This window comes from Falco peregrinus, chromosome 4 (genome assembly GCF_023634155.1).
Source record: "Falco peregrinus isolate bFalPer1 chromosome 4, bFalPer1.pri, whole genome shotgun sequence".
In the NCBI taxonomy this organism is placed as follows: Eukaryota; Metazoa; Chordata; class Aves; order Falconiformes; family Falconidae; genus Falco; species Falco peregrinus.
The window spans coordinates 102787889-102803057 of NC_073724.1; the positions used below are offsets into that span (position 1 = coordinate 102787889).

Genomic DNA, 15169 nt, shown 5'->3' on the forward strand with positions numbered 1-15169 from the left:
TACTCTGCCATAAAAATTTGCACAGGTTCCTTGGTGGTGTAATGCACAACTTCTAGCCCAGGTCTGAATAGTAGTCTGCTTAGACTGGGCAAGTAAAGGAAGACTTGATTTGTTGCAAGGACTAGTTATGTCATGTTGAAACAGATCTCTAAATGCCTTCATCTCTACAAAACACAAGTTTTCGTGAGAAATGATACCTTTATTCAACATTGCTTTGTGGGTTTTTTCGTAAACAGGTAAGTCTTCATGTCAGTGGACGAATATGTGATAGAGCTTTTGCAGCATACCTTGTAGTTTATTAATGCTGTTCTGTTGTCTTTGTCTTGAAATACAGATTCCATCTCCTGTGTATTTCAAATCTAATGTAAGGTTTTCTCTTTTCTACCAAATATGTATTTATTATGGTGGAAGTAAGAAGCTGGTGTTCTGTATTTGTCATGAAGTAATCCAGCAGAGTTAGCACAGAAGGAAACTACCTAATTGCACAATGAATTACCAATTTTTTTGATGGGACCAGAGGCAGTGGGCAGAAACTGAAACACAGGAGCCTCTGTCTGAACCTCAGGAAACAGATTTTAATGTGAGGGTGACTGAGCGCTGGCACAGATTGCCCAGGGAGGTTGTGGAGTCTCCATGGGCATCAGCTCTAGGTGGGCCTGCTTGAGCAGGGGGCTGGACCAGATGATCTCTAGAGGTCCCTTCCAACATTGACCCTTCTGTGATTTTTCTCATCTAAAGTTTTGACTTCATTGAACTTGATATGAATTAACATTAAAACCCTATCGCATGCTTAGGTATTTGAATGCTTCCTTACTAGGTTTCATTTCAGTATAGATGTCTGTATTTCTTAGTATTGTTGTATTCTACATTTCCAAATGAAGCACTTCAAAGATGAAAACCCTTTGGAGTGAATCTTGAGTTGTTGCTCTTTATTATAAGGACTGTGTGACCACAGCTTGCCCTGCCCTTTCCCCCAGCACAGTGTTATGGCTTCAGAGGTTTTAGCCCCACAAAGATAATCAGTTCTGCTGTCATTATTTTGGAAGAGGAGGTTAGGACACTGGCCTAACTTGGCACCTGCTGCAAAGATGACAGGTAAGGAATCCTACAGGAGGGAATGGGGAGTGTCGTGTGAAGTTGTGAAAAGGTGCATTGCTAACACTTCAGAAGTAAACGCGCTGTGTATTGGTGAATTTGACGATTCCTTAGGAATGCTCTTTTTTTAAACTAGAGAAGGTTAGATTATGCATAATCTAGGAAGTTTCTCATGAAACTAGATTCCCCCCTAGTTTTTGGAAGATCCAAAATACCAAAATGATGAGATCATCACAACTATATATAAGTATTTTTCTATAATACAAAGCTTATGCTGATTTTCTGTAGTTCTAAAACATAAATTATGAGAAAACTATCTCTTAGGTTTTGCTTATACAGATTTTTGCTGCTTGAAAATAGTTTGAAAGATTATTTTGAAATTAAACCACTGATACCAATAAAACTATGCCTGTTTAAATGTCTCTGAATTTTTTCTTGGTGGTTCTCTCATCTCAGATTGCATAATTGTAAACTTGGTTGCACAGTGTGTAGCTCAATGTTATCCTGACTTCTGTTGAAGTAGTAGAGCAATAGTGATACTACTAAGCTCTGCTGGCTGTGCTGGTTTAACTTTATCTCATTTACAGCAGACTTCTAAATTTGTTTCAAACTGTGTGTATAAACAAGCCGTAAGTTTCTGTGATAGATGAACTCACTCAGAATTTCTAGAAACTGACAGAAGCAGCTCGTGATATCTTAACTGTTAACTTCCAGTGCTGATGCAACCGTTTCAGATGCTTTTGATCTGTCAAATTTCGTAAGTTTTCTTTGTTAATTGGTGAAGTCACATATATACGTCATTATTTCTAGGTGAAAGAGATGATGAGGGTTAAAGGTTATTCAACAGTTTTGTACAGCTCACAACATACATTCAGCAGCTCCTTCAGCAGTTTTGTACTACTTAGCTGTTCGTGATAAGGTAAAGTATCACAAAATGCTCAGGAACTTTGCATTCATGTAACAGGGCATGTGCGCTCTGAGTGGAGAAAATGGTACTGTTACTTGGATGTTTTTCTAAGCTGCTCAGCATGAACAGTCATTGAAAGTAGAAATCTGAGTATCTGAAGGTGTTTCTGCTGCATTAATGACAACATATGTAGAATGGATAATCGTGAAAAATCACTGTCTTGATTACCCAGCTATTCTGGTGCTGCAGATTCCTCGACATGGGAATGTTAGTGAGCAATATGGGGGAGGGGGCCATATTCAAAAACACGTGATTGAGTTGCTGTTTCATATAGGATTATTTTAATGACTGTATGACTACAGCCTCACAGTTCACAAAAATTGGCAAAAATACAAGGTATATATTTACATACAAAATACATGTAAGTCTAATGCTTCACTTATACTGTGCAGTAGAAGCCTGGGTGATGTTAAGACTTCATTCCCTTCTGCTGATCAAACTGAAACTTCTTTGAAATGTCAGGGATTTTTTTATTTTTTATTTTTAAAAATGGACCCTCCTTCTGTATTAAATACATAGCCTTACATCTGGGAACTCACAAAGGAGCAGTTTTTATTAAATTTATGAAGTACTTATAAATTTTAGCATCTTTAAATTCAGACCTTGCTTAAGCTGCACAGATGAAATCTTTGTCCTTTCTGTTTAAATATTTTCAGACATGCTCATTATTCTCCAAATACTGAAGAAATAGTTATAACTTCCGTGAGTGAAGTTTTGCAGTCCAGGCAAAACAGGGAAAAAAAAAAAAATGTTCCTTGATCATAATATTGTCACTGGTATGGGTTTATTACTGCCACCACTTTTTTCTTTTTTGAAATCTGATTCCAGAAGAGGAATATTACTAACCTTCACATTCCTCATTCTGTGTAAGATGCTAACTAACTTCAGGTACTCTCTACCTTATAAACTGTAAATTGTGAAATAGATGAAAAATATTTTTAATAGTCTTGTCAAGGAAATTGAATGCCTTGCTGGCACAGTTCAAGTAGTGTTTGCCCTTATGTTTCTGGGAACTTATTTTTCCTTTTGAGCCTTATTTTGGTAATGCTAATTTTTTTCCCTCTTAAACGCTTATTTGCTTCTAGCTGTCTACAAGTATATGCTCTTAAGGAGAGAATTTAGGGAACGTGATTGGGAAGGGTTATCTTGCAGTTTGTCTCCTGTAATTACTGGCAGCCATGCAATGATGCCCAGGTGACAATGGATTTACTCTCTGATGGTTTTATTGTATCAAATACGTGCTTTTGCCCTCAGCAGGGGCTACTCATGATTAAGGTGAGCAGGTTTGGCCAGACTTGGTAAGAGAAGAATGGGGAGGAAAATGTTGCTTGACCATTTAGAAGTGTCTAGCACTGTATCTTCTGTTAGTACGTCAGCAGCCAACATTCTTATCTGTTACCTTTTGATAGGTAAACCTGAACAAATGCAAACATGAACACAGCTCTGCGGATCACCTCGGGTTCCCTTTGGAAACCCCAAATAAATGGCCACAAGGGATTGTGTGTTTTCCTGAGAACAGCTCTGCACTGGAGTTCATCCTTTCTGTGTGATGGATAGTGGCTCTGCTACACTCAGAATGATACCTATCTCTGCTGGTGCAAACTGTCATATGGTCCACTTCAGTGGAAGTCAAAATTTACCCATGCTGCTGTTCTGTATTGCTAGGTAATTTTTAAAGTAGACATAAAATAAAGGGGGAAGTGGAGGGAAATATAGGGGGGAAGCTCTTTGTTACAGTAGTCACCAAAAATCCTGTTAATCAAAAAAACCCAAAACAACGCACCCCACACCCCAGTCTGTTCTGTTAGTGAAGCCAGTGAAGCTGCATAGCATCGGTGTGCGAGGTAAATGTAAAGCGTCCTTCAGTGCTGTAGATTGTCATAGCTGTTTCTGCGTGGTAGCTTGTTTCACATGCAGTTCTGTAGTGGAAAGACACTAGTGGAGAGTGCTCTGAAGCCTGAGTGTGTGTTACTTGAAATGGGTTGTACTGAGGAGCTGGTTTTCAATTTTCCTTGATAATGGCACAATATATGCACAGCATCACTCAGTTTGTGCGTGATGCATCTGTTCTCTTCAGTATAGGCATGTTTATCATGCTGTTAGCCTTTTAGAATGTTTCAGATGGATTTTGCTTGGCACCATACCCACTCTGAGCTTTAATTTAAAGAAAAGCTTTATCATAGGAATGAAAGTGATTCAGAGTCTATTACCTTGAAAATAACTATTTGCTGTGTTCCTGCTTACTCTTGCAAATCCCTTTTTTCAGCAATATCTGCTAGGATATATTCAGATCTAACAAAGTAATTACCGTTAATCATAAACAGTAGGGTTTATGTAGGTTTTTGTTAGGGTAGAGAGGTTGTAATGATCTTAATTTCTCATAGGGGAAGAAACATGAAGAAACATACAGCAGGAGAGACCTACTGTTAAAAAAAAAACCAACCAAAACCACAACCACACACAATAAGTTAAGTATTTGAGTTATGGTAAATGATTATGATTTGTAACACTGCCATATGGTCTTACTAGCTGGTTTTAGGGGTTATTTTCAAAAACGTAATAGATTTATTTGGCTACAATTTTGTCACTAATTCCCTACTGGTTGCCAAGAATCTGGCTCACCACTTTGGTTTCAGTAAATCTGGGTGGCCATGTAGAAGTCAGTATACACTGGCTGTTGTGGAAACTTGAGAGACTGTGTTAAGCCTCTGGAGGTCTTGGCCTTGCTGTTTGTAGCTAGGGGAAGAAAAGAAGAAAAGCCTAATTATTATGTTTTTTCCATAATCTAAAATACAAACTGAAAGATGTGCAGTTTGTAATTGTAGCTTCCCTTTAAGATGGGTACATACTTACCAGTAGCTGGATTAGTTTCACCATGTGGTGGTAATGTCCCAGGACACTAATGTTTGTCCAGATGACAACTCCAGTCAGGTCCCTGTGATGACAGACATTGCTAACAGCCATTATTACATTTGACCTGTTAAATTGTTTTAATACTAGTGCTTGCAAAATCATAGCTCTAGTTATAAAGGGTTAGTGGGCTGTGCTCTGTTGTATCTGCTTTAGGAAGAAAGTATCCATCTTGCTGGACATCTGTGTTATGGAATAGGTAACAGGATTTCTGAAATATGATATATAGCAAGCTGCACCATGGGGTGGGGAAAGATGAAAAGGAAGCAAGTGGGAGAATTGATGAATTAACAGCACTTTTAATAGGACTCAAACAAATTGTGCCAACTTTGAAGTTGTACTTATTTCGAGCTGCTAGCCTCAGCTTTTTTTCAGTTGTATCTGCTAAGGTAAATGTTACCTTTGTTGTAAATGTTCGTGATTGTGTATTGCAATTTGCATGTATGTCACTTCTGAGTTGTTGTCTGGGGCTGTTCCTGAAGCAAAGCTAGCCTGAAAGGCACAACCTGTACGTGGCTTTCCAAAGTAATTCTGTAACACACACACTTCACAGGGTGTGCTAAAGTTTCTGATCATCAGACAGTACCTAAAGACTTAAAACAATTTACCAAGATCTTGAACTGAGAGCATACAGAGTTCTTCATCCCGTTGTGCTGCTGTAACTGGGGCTTTCCAGGCAGTCTTCCTCTCTAGGAAGACATTTCTAGGGCTTCCTAGCTCTGCAACACGTTTCTGTGTCTGCTTCCCCAGCCTGAGTAATCGATTATATTAAACCTATTAAACATGGCAGTCCTCACATGTTATTTTAAATTGGAGGTATTTGTGGAGAAGAGGTGACTTTCATTGGGGTGGGGGAGGAGGGAATGAGTGTGTATGGGTGTTCTGAAGCCTGAATGGCTGGGGCAGGGAGCTGTTGGATTTTAAATGTTTTGGATAGTTATTTTGCATGTGAACTCTGGAAGAAGACACACAGAGTTCAAGATGGATACCCTTATTAACATTTCCAGTTATTATCTAGGCCTTTTTGAATATAATTACAGTAAATTTAATTATGAATTAATAAATGTAATAGGAATAAAAATATACTCTGACTTGCCATTTGTTCTTCCAGCTGCACTTGCTGCAAATGCAAGCAGATCTATTGCAGAAGTTTTAAAATTGCAAGTCTTAAACTTTTGCATCAATTTCTAATGCTTTGCTTATTAAAATTTTAGTGAGACTTGCATGCAGTTCTGTTCTGAGGTGGTGTTATAAATCAGGACATTTTGCTCCAGTTCAGTTCAGTTGTATTGATACCATGCTTACGCAGTGTCTGTACCACAGCAAGCTGTGGCATGGGGAGGAGACCGTGCTTCTGTACCCTCAGTACAACTACAGTGAGAGCAGTTAGTTCTCAAGTTTCATTAATAACTGTGTTATGTGCAGGAATCCTAATTACTGTAGTGGCAATAATATGAGAAGGATATCACTTTGGCCACATGCATTGGCAGGCCTAGAAGACAGTGTTGTGTTTGATATGTGTTTTAAAAACCCTCCAGAGTGAAAGGACTTGGGGTTCTTTGGAGCAGATCTGCACTTAATGAACTCTAAGCAGAAGTATGAATATCTAGGAACTTACTAACATTCCAGAACAGCTGTTTTTTAACTGTTGAGGTAGTAAAAATAATTTTGAAATCTGTGTAGTAACAATTAAGTGGTAAGAATGGGTTGAGAATAAATGGTATTTTTTTTTCTGGTAATGTGAAGTTTTATTATGGTTTATTTCTCCATATTTAAAAAGAGAAGCTACTGTATTTTCTGATTTGTTTGATGTTACAGTTATTTACTGTCTCTTTATTTTTTTAGGTTACTGTTGAAATCTTAAAATGCAGATGAAGACTGGCTTGTGCAGAATGCTTCTACTATCTTATGCATACAAAAGGGAGTCCTAAACCAATTTTTAGTACAAGGTATGTATTAGGATATTTGGCTTTATTCAGCAATTGACTGAAATGAAGAGCCCCCTTTTTGTTCACATTTGTGATTTGATGTAGAGTAATTCTGCTTCTACACTTCAACTAATAACTTGCTTTCAGATAATGTAATTCCTTGTATAATTCCTGTCATATGTTAACAGGTTTTTAAAGACTTGAAGTATATGTACACAGCCTCTTGCAGAGAGCTCAAAATCTGGCCAGTCATAATGTCTCAAATCCAGAAACCATAGTGCCACATTAATACGATACCATGTCTGAGCTACTGGATTATTGGTACGTTGCACTTGGAATCCAGCTTGTACGATCAACTCTCTAGTTTCTGATACTGACCAGTCCTTGGGATTATCCAGTAGGCCTTGCTCTGGAAGGCTGTGTCCGTGTACTTGGTAAAACCTGGGGTAGAGTTCAGCTTGGGTACACACAGGTATGTAGTGTCATCTACCCTGGGTGTTGCAGGCATCTCTGTGGGACTGATGGGTATGAAGTTTTTAGAGGGAGATTTATTCAGCTTGTTCAGTAGTTCTGATGGTTCTGAAATTCCAAAATAATCAGTTGCTTTTATAGGAAAAATAATTTTAAACACTCATAAGATTTGACTGAGATGTGCAAGTTCCACTGATAAAGCAAGAGGAATTTGGGCTGGTTATCCTCTGTTTGTGTTTAGCCTAGTAAAATGTACTCAGAGCTGTCTCTACAGTTGTTTTAACTGTAAATAGATAACTAGATACATAAAGAACAAGATATATTGAGCTATTTATTAATGACATGTGAAAGATGTCCTTGCCCATGGCAGGGGGTTTGAGCTAGATGACTTTCAAATGTCCCTTCCCACCAAATCGTTACATGATTCTGTAGTAGTATTTTTATTGCTAATTAGAGGAGTCCTTTTACTGCTTTCCAAGTCAGCTAGTAAATTAAGTGTGAGAAATAAGCACTAAAACTTGGGAGTGTTGCGTGGTAAGTATAAACATGTTGGGGTGCTTTGTCATTCTGTGAAAAGCATGTGAAGGACAACATGAGAGAAGAAATCTTTCTGCAGTTACCTATCTCAAAATGTACTGTGAGTTATGACCAATACTGAAAAATTGCCTGTGTGGTCATCTTTTATTCTCAGGTGTGAAATAGTTCAAACTGTCTACCTAAGATAGGCAGCATCCCATTATGCTCCACAGAAGTTCAGTCTCCTTTTTGTCTACTTTTTACCCTCTGCCTGCTCTGCCTTGCTGTATCTTTTACTTAGGTAGCACTCCTTTGTAAAGCATTCTTCCAAAGAGAAAATTTTTCTCTGTGCATGCTTCAGATGAAGAATTGGAGACCTGCTCCCCCCCTTGTGTTCAGGTCACCCCAGTAATACACACCATGCCAGACAGCCTGGTAGTTACCCTTGCGACTGGAAGTGACTTCTCCCCTGAGCGCTGCAGTGCCAACTTCCATCTCACCTCTGCAGCTGAAATCCAAGCAGGCTCTCCACAGAATCCTAGAATACCTGAGGTTAGAAGGGTGCTGCGGAGGTTGTATAATCTAACCCCCTACTCAAAGCAGGAGGTTGGGTAGGGCAGGTTGTCCTGAAACTCTGTCCATTTGGGTTTGGTCTCCAAGGAATGGAGACCCCATAACCTCTCTGAGCAACTCATACCAGTGCTTGGTCACCCTCACAGTAAAAGATGCCTGATGTTCACAGGGAACCTCCCGTGTTCCAGTTTGTGCCCCCCGCCTCGTCCTGTCTCTGGGCACCACTGGAAGGACTCTTATCTATCATCTTTATACCCTCTCATCAGATGTTTATAAATACTGAAGACTTCACCCCACTTTCTCCAGGCTGAGCAGTCCCAGCTCTTTCAGCTTTTGTAACATGAAGGATGCTCCAGTCCCTCAGTTGGCTTCCATTCAATGAACACAATCCAATATGTCCATGTTGGTTTTTTTTTTTACTGGGGAGCCCAACACAGGACAGAACGCTTCCGATGTCTCACCAGTACTGAGTAGAGAGGAAGGATCCTCTCTGTTTCCTTATGCTGGCAACTTTCTTTGTAATGTAGTGCAGCATGCCATTGGCCGCCTTTGTGGCCAGGTTACATTCTTTGTTCATGGTGGTCCTTGGACCTGGTGTTCACTGGGACCCCCCAGGTCCTTCACCTGCAGAGCTGCTTTCCAGCTCCATCCTGTCCTGGTGCCTGGGATTATTCCTCCTCAGGTGCAGGATTTGGTTATTTCCCTTTGTTTAACTTCACAAGATATTGTGGGCCCATCTCTCCAGCCTGTCAAGGTCTCTCTGGGTGGCAGCGTGACCCTTTGGTGTATCAGCCACTCCTCTCAGCTTTGTATTGCCTACAAACTTGCTGAGGATGTGCTCTGTCCCATCAGCTAGGTCATAAATGAAAATGTTGAAAAGGACTGGCCTCAGTACTGATTTCTGGGGTACTCTGCTACTTACTGGTCTGCAACTGGACTTCGTGCCACTGATCACAACTTTTAGGCCTGGCTGTTCAGCCAGCTTTCAGTCTACCTCATCGTCCACTTATCAAGCCTGTACCTTATCGACTTGTTAGTGAAGATATTATGGCACCCGGTGTCAAAAGCCTTGCCAAAGTCAAGGTAGACAATATCCACTGCTCTCCCCATATCCACTGAACTGGTCACCTCATCGTAGAGGATCCTTAAGGATTTGCAAATGACCCCTTTGTAAATCCATGCTGACTACTACGTTACTTTCTTGTCGTTCTTGGCCTGTTGGTCTGGAGCAGTTTCCAGGAGTAGTTTGTCCATCACCTTGCCAAGGCCTGTAGTTCCCTCGGTCTTCCTTCCTGTCCTTTTTGAAGACAGGAGTGACATTTGCTTTCCCCTAGTCCTTGCACGTCTCTCCCTGTTGCTGTGACCTTTCAGCAGTGGAGAGCGGTCTGGCAGTGCCAGCAGCAGCTCCCTCGGCACCCGTGGCTGCCTCCCACCAGGCCCAACACATGTAACCTGTGTCCAGCACAGGTGTTGCCTAACACAGACCCTGCTGCCTGTTTGATATTGAAGAGGTGCGGGGCTGAGGAGGTGGGAAAACTGATACGCATCTTGTTTTGCCGTTTTGCTTTGCCCTTTACTAAGGAATTCCCTGTTACTTTCTAGTTCTAGTAAAATCACAATAAAATAGTAATATAAAAATAACCAGACAATTATGTGTAACATACACTAGGCTATGGAAATAAGCAAGCTACACGCATTTATTCTCAAAATCTAAAAAAGACAATACAGTTAAAACTGTCAAAAAAGTAGTAGTAATAGAAAAAACTTTTTCTAAGTTTGACTCAAAAGAGATTTTCTATCCAGCTGACATTTTGTCTTGACGATGTAGCTGCTGGGAATTCGGTATTGCTTGTCCTTATGTATCAGCCTGCACCCCCTGCAAAAGAGCCATTTGGGAGCCCCAGCCCTTGGCAGGTTTCCCAGGCATCTCAGAATTTTTTAGTCTTCAATTTACAGTTTCCTTCCTGTGAAGGGAAGAGCGGATGGCCGAGGTTCCTTGGAGATACAAGTGTTTCTTTGACTGGCTAAATAATGACTCCTTGTCTCAGTGGAGATAAAAATCCTTTTCTTTCCCCATTATTCATCTGTCTGTGTGCACTTCAGATTGCAGTGTGAACCTGACTGACAAAGCCTAACGGCCTAATTAAATTGCATTAAAAATTGAGGGAAGACAAGATAAAAACATGAGTGGATCTCATTGTATTTGAGGCTGAGTGTGCAATAGCATTCCAAAGACTGGGAGAGTGAGCCAAATCATTCACATAAAAAAATCTACACCTGCTCAGCTTGGTCTCCCTTAACTTGCTGCTGAGCAGTATTCGGGGAGATGAGAGCTGGCCTTGGTGCGTCATTGCATTCCCTTCTTCAGCTCTGAAATACATCTGCCGTACAGTTCTGTTACACCAGAAAATGCACTCAGCTCTGACTTTAATTTCCAGGGAGGCCAGAGTTCTGTGAGGCTGCCTGTTGCTGGGGTTCCTGAACAGTGGTGAACAGAGAGTTCCAGGTGACCTCTTGGATGGCCTATCTGGGAAAGCATTAGCATTTCCCAGCTCTTTAGCAAATACAGTTTGATAATGCATTGCTCTGTAGTTTGCTATTTGAGTCTTCAAAAGTACGTTTTCAAGGAAGTTACCGCTTCATTGTCTCTTTAACTCCTTAGCCTGAATCGTACTTCCTTCCTGAAAATGTTCTCCATTGCATTAGGTTTCTGCCAAACCTGCTGGTGGCTGTACCCCCTCGGAATTGAAGATGGCTTTCTGCCATACTGTGATTATGTGCAAAACGCTGCTCCTCAAGCTGGAATTACAAGGACCGTCAGGGGTGAGAATATCATCATGCTGTCACTCATAACAGTGCTCAGTTATCAGTCTTTTTGTATTATCTTTGTGCTTTATGTGCATTTTTTTTCTTTGTTGTTCTCTATGCCCTCGGGCACAAGAATAATGCTGTTATCTAATAAAATGGTAATTAAATCTGTAGCGCCTAGCTGAACAGTGGGGAGGGATGAATTCATCGCTCTCACTTAAGCTGTATTCTTTCTGCTTGTGGACAGGTCTGGCCTGCGAGACTGAAGGGAATAGGGCTGTTTGAAATGATGGGCAGGGGGCCAGCATGCAGGTGCTGTGTCTCCCACCAGCACCCTGGACTGGAAAAGACACATCGGAAGAATCTGATGTCTGCTTGCAAGGTTTAAGATGCCTTTTTGTGTACGAGGAGATGAATTACAGCTTTCGTGATGTGACTGTCTTCAGCCTCCAGCAGAAGAGCATTGTTAAGCAAAGTTGAGCGTTTCATAGTCAAGCTGATGTTGGCCAGCTTCGGTGTGTAACTGAGCTCTTGACTCCATTTTTGCTTAGACTGTACCAGAAGCAGATTTTCTTTCCAGAAATACTAGTACCAGGAAGTGGTGTTGATAAAAGGATTGGAGTTTGTTGTACATGCTACAAGAGTAAATGATTTATTAAGAGACTGCTGCTTGGTTAATGGACTGGACTAAAAGAAAAGCTTTTAGAGTTAAATGAGTAAGAAAAAAGTATTTTCAAGCACTGAAGTATATTACAAAAAGATAGGGAAGTGGTAGGGTTTATAACGAAACAATAGTGTGGACTGTATTTTAAGTTGCAGTAGAGCTTACAAGAGCACAGAAGTATTAGTTCCATAGAGAAAACGGTACTGTTATCCCAAACCTGGGTTCTTCACCTGGAGTGCAAGAGCTGATCTGCACAGTAGAGGTTCATTGCACGCCTGTGCAGAGATGGGCGCTAAGCGGTAAAGTCTGCAAAGCTAGCACACCTCTCAACACACTGTAGAATGTTTTATACACTTTGAACAATTGTTTGCAGTTGTGTTTAGTCACACTTGGTTTTCTTTTATGGGTTCTTACAAGTCTTGTCTCCATCTACAGGTACAGCATTCTTTTTTCCAGCCTGCATGTTCTGTGGGGAGGGGGCTTTGTTAGTAGGGAGTGGAACTTCTAGTATGCTAATAAGGATAGTTCAAACTATTTTCTGTTTGGTCTTAGTGACCATTTGGTCCTCCTCGAGCTTACCTTGTTATGCCCCACCTTGACATATTAATGGTATGTATTCCTTTTCCCCAAGGCCTCGTTTTGTTAACTGTAAGGATCAGCTACATCCGTTTTTCAAATTTTGTTGCTTTTCACTATAGATATTTATAGACTTTTTTATTTTTTAAATAATTCTTCTATCGGTGTCAGCCTGCAACAGCTGAAAAGGATTGGAAGGAAATGTTAATGAATGGGGAGATTAAAGCTGCAGTAAGATTTCACTGTGCGCAGTAAATTTTAGTTGGTAATTATGATAAAAATGCCTGCTGTCTTAATGTAGCCCAATAAAAAGGTGACAAACAAAAACCATAAATGAAATCAATAATGAAAAAATAATTTTGATGCAATGAGTTTTTAACATTGCACTGTAATGTACCTGCAGGGTTTTTTCAGGGTTTCTTAATCTACTATAAAACTCTTCCAAATTAATCAGTGACTAACAGGATATTTATTTTCTGTTTCCTGAAATCAACAACACAGTAAACAAGAACTGAGGGCCTTACAGCAACCTTGCAGAGTTCAGTAAGGGCAAATGCAAAGTCCTGTAGTGGGTACTGAATTAACATGAATGACTGGTTGTGAAGAAGCTCATCTGGGACAAGTGAAGACGAAGGTGTCCAGCGACATTCTGGGCTCCTGAAGCCAAGAGGTATATGGGAACAAGGCCAGCAGAAGCCACCAAGGCGATGGGGAGGTTAGAGACAGGCAGTGGGGGGTGTTCAGTCTGAAAAACAGGAGGTGGGGGGTTGGAAATCCTACTTGAGCTGTGTGATGGAAGGGGGTAGAGAAGATGAAGCCAGGCTCATCTCAGAGGTGCACAGCCGTGAGGAAGTCTCGTATAATTTACAGTGCAAGTGTTGCATCTTAACGGGTCTTCCCTTGTTTCAGGAAGGGAGGACGCAGGGGCCCCAGTCTGAGGGCTGGCTGGAGGGTGATGTTCACTTGCGGTTTTAGGGATCTTGATCCTGCTGTCTACAGAAATAAGAACTGTTCCAGTATATAGACAGTATTGCTGACAGAGACAGGAAAGCGAGGGAAGTTTCAAATGCTTGGCATCTCCCTACATGTAGACTTTTCCAGAAGTGGGAGGTCTCAGTCAGCTTTGTAAAGCCTTTTTAAAACAGTAATAAATATGCATGTAAGCACAGCCTTCACAGGCTGGGGCTCTGGTCATTACTGTTTGGGGCAGGGATAGCAGCTTTTCCCTCGTGATACGGATGACTGTTCAGTGCAAGACACGCAGCTGCTTCAGCAGGCCTAACGGGGCTGCTCTTCCCCAAATTCATACTCTCTACAGAAGCCTGTATAAGTAACAGCTCCAGGGACCAAGATTTTTTGTCAGAAAGTGCGGGGCTGTGATGCAGATCAAGATGTCACCACCTGGGTAATACTGTCCTCCAGCTCTGGTTGAAGACATTTGAGCTGCTGGCACAACAGGGGCAACAGCCGCACTCGTGGTTTTGGTTGTCTTAAAAGCAGAGCTGCCCCTGCCGTCGTCCTGAGAGCAGCACGGACGTGAGAGGAGCCCGGCAAGGGTAAGGCCTGACCCACCTCCTGTAATGAGTCAGTGCCAACAGCAACTAACCACAGAGGAGTCCCTTACAGTTCGAGTCATGTAGGATGTACTGCAGAAATTCTTGGGGGGGGGGGAATCAGTGGTAGCTATCCTGCATGACAGCCTTGAAATCAAAAAAACATCTTCTGCCTGCTCCTGTCCTCCTGGCTGCTATATGTGAGGTGTTGGAGATTTTATCTAAGAGCCCCCCTTCTTAACTGTAATTTTGACTGCTGCATTCTGTGCTGTCTTTTGTCCGCTTTTAGTATTTTTTTCCTCTCTCTTTCACTTCAAGATGGGTTCAGAAGCTGAAAAATATTTTCCCCATTCATGTGGGACACACAAAAGCCGAGGAATGTTGGAAGTGTCAGGATTCAGTGATGGGCTTGCAGCCCAAAAACACGGCCTATACAGTTCTTTTGCATTCTTAAAAGGTAAAACTCCCACTATACCTCCCGCATTACAGAGGGAGACTCCAGCAAAACCGAAGGCACAGCTGTAGGAACGCGTCGTGCAAGGACTGGATTGCCACTACTCCGGAAGACTGACCTAAAGGAAGAAGATTTTACAGTGGCTCTTTTCCAGCACTATATGGGAAGGCAAAGGGTGGTAACAGGCAGAACATTTCAGGACAGCCCTCGGACACTCTGAGCTGTCCTAGCTGGCAGCTGCACTTCAGTGCTGTCCCTTCCCTGTGCAGAAGGAGCTTTCTTCCATCCAGACTGATTAACGCCTCTGTTTAGAAAAACCAGTGCAGAAAGGACAGGGGCCCTACCCTAGCCAGCTCATCACCCCCTACCCTTCAGTACCTGTGAAAGAAGCCAGGAACGCAAATACTGACGATGGAGCAGTGAAAGAATGCACCCAAGCCTTCGGAACAATTTATTGCCATTGCAGTTTATCGTAACTGCAGCTGCTTAGCCTTGCTGACAGCAGCAAGAAGAAACCGAGCAAGTACTTCAAAGGTATTTCCCCACTGTGTCTAAAGAATTGCTTTTTATTGTAGCTACTTTCTCTTCATCCTTTGTCCACCAAAACCTTTTTCTTAGCAACTGGATAAAAAACATATTAATAAAATCAGACAA

General features: G+C 41.5%; 1 protein-coding gene across 20 annotated transcripts in view; it reads left to right on the forward strand.

Annotated features, from left to right (window-relative positions):
• The window catches only part of PSPC1 (paraspeckle component 1), a 68148-nt gene extending 52995 nt beyond the window's left edge, over positions 1-15153 (forward strand). For 2 of the 20 annotated variants that reach the window (XR_008746876.1, XR_003555187.2), the window contains 4 exons: positions 6818-6921; positions 7089-7221; positions 11123-11283; positions 11516-15153. Coding sequence is in view for 1 of the 20 variants with exons in the window: in XM_027788961.2 (XP_027644762.2) it covers positions 978-1019 (42 nt within the window). In the remaining 19 variants the exon portion in view is untranslated. Of the gene's footprint in view, positions 1-977; positions 2540-3471; positions 3728-6817; positions 6922-7088; positions 7373-11122; positions 11284-11515 lie in introns of those variants that run through there. The other 18 variants (XR_003555175.2, XR_008746882.1, XR_003555177.2 and 15 more) reach the window with 16 other exon arrangements.
• Positions 15154-15169: the final 16 nt, after the last annotated feature.